General features: G+C 44.8%; 1 protein-coding gene across 1 annotated transcript; it reads right to left on the minus strand.

The window, feature by feature from the left end:
- Positions 1-2,017: 2,017 nt before the first annotated feature.
- On the minus strand, positions 2,018-5,330 carry dusp1 (dual specificity phosphatase 1). The gene is made up of 4 exons (XM_062393752.1): positions 4,695-5,330; positions 4,319-4,458; positions 3,986-4,205; positions 2,018-3,291 (listed from the first exon to the last, which is right to left on the minus strand). The coding sequence occupies exons 1-4, from the start codon at positions 5,062-5,064 to the stop codon at positions 2,936-2,938; spliced, it is 1,086 nt and encodes a 361-aa protein (XP_062249736.1). The 5' UTR covers positions 5,065-5,330; the 3' UTR covers positions 2,018-2,935.
- Between the last annotated feature and the right edge of the window lie 1,054 nt (positions 5,331-6,384).

Here is a 6,384-nt window from a genome sequence, read left to right on the forward strand (position 1 = left end):
CACATCTTTTCCGAGTCCTTAAATGTAATTTGTCGAAGCATCTGGAAACCCTGATGAATGAAATTAATCCTTTTCTGCCACCGTCTCAGCAAGGAAGTGGAATGGAGCATTGTACTGTGCATAGAGCTGGAACCGGGGGTGTAGTGGACGTGTATTTGCAAACCTGGAATTTGTGATTCCATTAAAAGTCATGTCTAATTGAGTCTGTATTTAATTTGAAGGCTTAATTAGGAAAATTACATTGTCTTAGTGGATGTGTTACAGAATTTAACAGAAAGATGCCACTATCATCCTTCGAATGAATGAGTGTTTTACACATAACTGGTGTGAAAGGGATAAGAAACCCAAACAACACAGATGATGTCAAAGGAGGCGTGGGCCTGTCTGACTTCCTGCCAAGGCAGCAGAGTCTGACACGTTATATAACCATTGTTTCTTTAGGATTGTGTTAATTAAAAGGACTTTGAAGTTGAGTCAGAGCTCAGCTGCTAAATGGAACAGCCAAGTGACAACATGGTGAAACGGGCAAATGACGTAATGGTTAATATTGTCTCACACAATGAAAATAGGAGGTTATAATAAGAAAGAGCCAAAAAAACTGTCTGACTTTACTTTGCTCTTTATATTTAATCGAAGAGCTTTTATCAGAGTCCAGCCTCATTCTGAGCACACCTTGATATTATGTCTCACACAAACACACACACACACACATTTAAAATCAATGTGAGGTCCCAGACTTGGCCATCGAGGGCCTTTTCCCCCTCCGGATCAGCTTCATGAGATTATAAAAGACGCGTAACGACTTTCACACACACACACTCACGCACACACTCCTGCCAGCCTCCCTCCTGACAACAGGAAATCACAGACACAAAGGCGGGTGGGCTGGTGGGGGTGGGGGTCTCACATATGTCACCAAAGCCACAGACACTCAGAGGAAGCTAGTGAGGTAATGAATTAGCCTTTCATGACGGAGGCATCGTCACCATGATGTTTTCTTTCACAGACAAACATTTGCATTGTTGGCGGATAAGAAGCAGATGTCAATAAAAACATATAATCTGTAATTTGTCAGAATACAGGGAATTGTAGTGAGAATGTTCCGGAAGTGTCAAGTTCTCTCTCCCTAAATCTATGCTTCTACTAGTAAAGGCCAGAGGAAATCATCAGGGTCATAATTTCTAGGGGAAGTTTTTTTTTTTCTCACACTCGATCTAAGGTCACAGCCAATGTTTAGGCTAATTTGCAACCCAAACATATTCCTTTCCCTTTCACGGCCGCCTCCGTCCCCACGTTGGTGTGTGAGGCAGGGTGACACGGGGCCTGAGTGCGCCCTGAAAGCTCTTTAGTTGTCACACTTTTCCCAAACGCCTTGCAGCTGCTCCTATTGTGGCCGCGGAGGGAGGGGGATCCTCGGCTGATTCTTTAGACCTCCTGCTGTTGCCCCAGGCTCAGATGGGTCCATGGAGAGGGAGTGTGGTCCGAACAATGGCCAGTGCTATGACATCATGTTTCTTATGTGGTCAAAAATCCTTGTGCAGATATGATGGGATTCCATCGCATGGTAGAAACAAAGTGACAGAAGGGTACAAAGAGCTTTCGGAGATGCCAGAAGGCAGCTGATGTTTATTATTCTCTGTTTAGTCTTTCTAAACATCAAAATAAAATATATTTATACACTTATTTTAGGTTGATCACCAGCAACTATTCCGATATAAAAATAAATAAATAAAGCCAGGAACTTAAGAAAACATGCTTAGGATTTCTAATTGTCATTAATTCAAATGTAAGAATTGTTTCTCTACCTTCTATAGTGTTTAATTAGAAATTTAGAACAAACTAGATATGTGTAATTTGAGACTTAGTTGGATTGAACAAGCAACCTGAATGTCAACTTGGACTTTGTTTTTTTTTTTACAATTCTCTTTTTAGGCAACAAACTAATTAATCAATAAAAGCTTTTATAGACCATTATAAACAATACCAGATGGAAAGAATGAGCAGATCTCCAATGAAGTACAAAAGTCAAATCAGATTTATTCAATGGTATAAAACATAATTAAAAACAAACATATGCAAAAATAGATATGATAAAGAAATATATTACTTTGGTTCAATAAATATGTCAGAATCAATTCGCTGAAGACTACGTGGCCCCCCCATGTTAGTAGTTTTTGGGGCCCCGTCTGCCTCAGCGTCGCAGTACACAGTACAGAAACATGAGGTATTTAATGGTTGGTTTCCCCAACCCGTGTTTGGGATAATCCAAAAAACGTTTCATGATGCCTCGAAAGTCAGGTAATGGCATTTGGATTGGCAACCTCGCACAACTCTCAAAGTGAGCATGAAGGTTTCTGCCACATCTACACTGAAGAGTGGGGGGGGGGGGATACATTCATTGTTCATCAGATGAAGGAGCAAGTTCCGCTTCACACGACAGGGTTTCTTTACCCAGTACAGAAAGCAAACTGGACAGCTGAGAGGATATTCCTGAGAAAAATGTTAGCCCTCTCAACATTGTTTAGTTTTTCTTTTTCACTGATTATGATTATCAAAAGCAGTTGCCTTCATTAGAAAAAAGCTGTCCTTTGAATAAAGAATATTCAAATACTCATCGTTTCCTCTTAGGGAATAACATTTGCAAATTTTTCAGCCATTTCCCAAGTCATCCCGGGTTTTACAGTCACATTAAAGAGTTTTAACATCAATACTGCTTGTTGGTAGTTATCAAACCTCCCCTTGAAATGATGAGGCTGACCCACAGATCAGAGTGAAATGTGCAGACTTCACACAAAAGCTCACATTCCACCTGGTGATACCAGCATCACCACAAAATGAATTATAATCAGGACTGTGTGTTGTGCGGTGCTCTGTGCAAAGTCACTCGTGAGGTGCAGTTCAAGTCCAAACAGAGTCTGTGTTGCCCACTCCGGCCTCAGCAGCTGGGAGAGGTGGTGATGGGACTGTGGAGGAATGAGAGCTGCCCAGCGGAGCCGTGTACGGGGATGGAGACGGGGAAGTTGAAGACTGTGGCGCTCTTGCCAATCGCCGGACTTCCTGCCTCCGAGGAGCACGTGGACGAGGCAAGCACCTGCGACTCAAACTGGAGCAGCTGCCCCATGAAGCTGAAGTTCGGGGAGATGATGCTGCGACGCTGCTTGACAAACTCAAAGGCCTCGTCCAGCTTCACGCGATTGGTCCGCATGAGGTAGGCGAGGCAAATGGTGGCAGAGCGCGAGATGCCAGCTTGACAGTGCACAAACACGCGGCCTCCTTTATTTCTCACCGAGTCTGGGGGGTAAAGAGAAGAGAAAGAAAGATTAGTTCAAAGTACACGTCGGTGAGGTGTTGAAATCTAGAGCTGAGGTTAAACTGCTACCGGTCACAGGAAGCCACAAAACTCAAAAAGGTACTAGCAACACTTTTAGTTCCCATTTAAATTTAAGAGCGCTCATTATAAAACAGGAACCCAGTTAATAGGGGTGCAGGGTGTGAGCTTGTGGGGGTTATTCCCAAAGGGGGGGCAGTCTGAATGGACAAAAGAGGGGAACAGACCCCTGTTGGGGGTATTGATCTGGGAGGAAGGCCGACAGTGAGCGAGGAGAAATCTCCTTTTGTTCTGACAGAACAAAGAGCGGCGTGGAGTGGGCTATTCAAGCACAGCCATCATGCCCACTACGGAGCTTGTTTTGGGGCCGCTGCCTTGCGATTCATTAAAGGGGGGGCATCCTTTTATCTAAGCCTCAGAGGTGGCGATGATGTAAGTGCCATTGTGGTGGAGTGGGGGGGCCTGTGCCGAGCCAGCTGGTCGGTTTTGGAGGGAACTTTTTAAAAATTTAAATCCGGGAGTCAAGGATTGGGGTAAAGTAAGAGGGGGTTGGGGGGGTGTAGGGGGTTGGGTGTTTGTGTTGCCGGCTACCGATGGGATCGGGAGGTAACAGCTGGGACAGGCGCTCGCATTTGGCAGTTGATTGGACGTACTCACCGATAAACTCAATTGCCACATTGAACCAGGAGCTGATATCGGCCTTGTGGTTGTCCTCCACAGGGATGCTCTTGTACTGGAAGAACTCCTCAAAATGGTTGGGGCAGTTGGCGGAGACATTAATCAGAGCGGTGATCCCCAGCATGTCCAGCATGTCTTTCCTGGAGGCATGGTAAGCACTGCCCAGGTACAGGAAGGGCAGGATCTCGACAGGGCCGCCCTAGAGGAGAGAAATAAATACAACCAGGTCAACATTTGCTCCATAACAGACCATCAGGTATAGATAAAAGTTATGACTTATGTTTTATTATTTAGATTTTTTTAAACACACACCTGATCGTATAAAGGGGTATTGCATGGACTTTGGTCTGCACTCCCAGGGTGGCTGGAGCTCAGGGGCAGACAGAGACCTTGAGGAGGGGAGGGCTTGGTGCACATCTCTGGATACTCTGTGGAAAAGTGGTCGAACCCACCTACAAGAAACAAAAAGATAAAGAAGAAGAAGGCAAGGTCAGATCTCAGATCGCAGACACATCCACATTTAAACACGGCTCTCCGAAATTGTGACAACTGCTCATGGGGCTATTTTGGAGCAGTGCTTACTCTCGACACCAGCTGGTGCGGTGACAGCTGTAATCCGCATTTGTTACCCCGGCGTTAAGATACAGTAACACGGTTGTGTGGTAAACCTTCACGCGCTGGTTCTTACCTTTAAGGATGAACACACTCGCTCCGGAGGGGTCGCGGCACAGGGCGCCAACAGCGAGCATCAGCGTCCCGTCCTTCTTCGCCTGGCTTAAGTCCGAACTGCGGTCGTCGAGCAGCACCACGGACTGGTAGTCCCCGGAGAGCAGCCGGCTCCGGGTCTCCTCGTTGGGGACGATGTGCTCGAGTCCGAGACCCCCCCTGGCCCTCCGGCGCACTATGGTGCTGAAGCGCACGTTGGTGGAGCCCGAAATGTGCGACGAGTTGAAGGAGAGGAAGGAGCGGCAGTCCAGCAGCAGGCAGCCGAGGACGTCGCTCTCCAGCAAGGCACACAGGGACGCACAGTTGATGGTGGGCACCTCCATTATGACCATAGTAGGACGGCGGGATAGAAGAAGTAAATCCAGATACAAAAAGCGTGTGAAGCAGCAGGTCACAAAACGCTCCTCCGAAGTTACTCTGTGGGGCTGGAGGCGGCGGCTCCCTTGGTCCGGTCGGTAGTTTAGAGAAAAGAAGAAGAAAAACAATGAAACGTGAAACTCTCTTCTTCTTCTTCTTCTTGTTTTTATCCGGTAGCTGCGACTCTTCCGTCAAACTTCAGCACAACAACTTGTCGGTGACGCGCTTCTGTCACAGTGCGTCCTGACAGCCGCTTATATACGGCTCGTGCTTGTGAATGAGAGGCTACTGACGTCACGGCCCGCCTCCCCTGGCCCCGTGCCAGACCGGCCGACGTCAAAGAGACCGCCCCGAAATGTACCGAGGAGCCGGCGCGCACACGTAGGACATTTCTGCACAGGCGTAAGCGCACGTACGCGGGCACGCGGTTAAACTGTTTAAGAGAGGAGTCGAGTTTTTTTCTCTTTCTTTCTGTCTTTCTTTCTGTCTTTCTTACTTTTTGTTTTTCTTTCTTTTTTTACACCTGTTCACACCAATGACTGTAAATAAAAATGTATATGATGTACAAAGATATCGTACGTTTGTTTACACACACTTCTTTTGACTTTTTTTCAGGAGTTTCTTGTCAAACACATTTTTTTCTTTCTGTCTTTCTTTCTTTCTTAGAACAGATATAGTACGCTACACATATTTTTTGTTTATTTTATTTTTAACACTTGAAAGACAGAAATGATCCATTACTTAATGGGTTGGGCCCAAATTACTGAAACATACAATTAGTCATCCCCTGATGATCTCATAACTTGTTCTACATTCCATAGACTCATGTTAATCATGTGAGTGGACATATTACATATACCTGTCACTAGATATTTCTCCTTGTAAAAGTTAGTAAAATGTATACTCTTATTTTAACAATTCTATTTTAATTGTTGGGATTACTTCAACTATAGTTATTCATTTACTGGATATTCACATTACTATTATTTTGTTGTATCGTTTTCAAAAAGTCGTATTGTTTTCATAATGATCATACTTTTGGCACACTTAACTATACCTGACCTAAAATTGTATATCAAGTGTTTGTATAAAGTATCTGTAATTCAGCATATAAGGAATTTGCCAAATTTTCCATGATGTTAGTGTTTAATTGGATTTCAATTTTGCCTCTTCACCTGAGAGTTGACAAATAACAAGATAATAAGTAAATATCTGCCACAGGTGCCATAAAAGTTTATTCTTTGTTTTTATTGGGCAGAGGTACATAGTGTTCAATGCCCCGAGAGCAAAGGCTG

This window comes from Platichthys flesus, chromosome 8 (assembly GCF_949316205.1).
Source record: "Platichthys flesus chromosome 8, fPlaFle2.1, whole genome shotgun sequence".
Lineage (NCBI taxonomy): Eukaryota > Metazoa > Chordata > Actinopteri > Pleuronectiformes > Pleuronectidae > Platichthys > Platichthys flesus.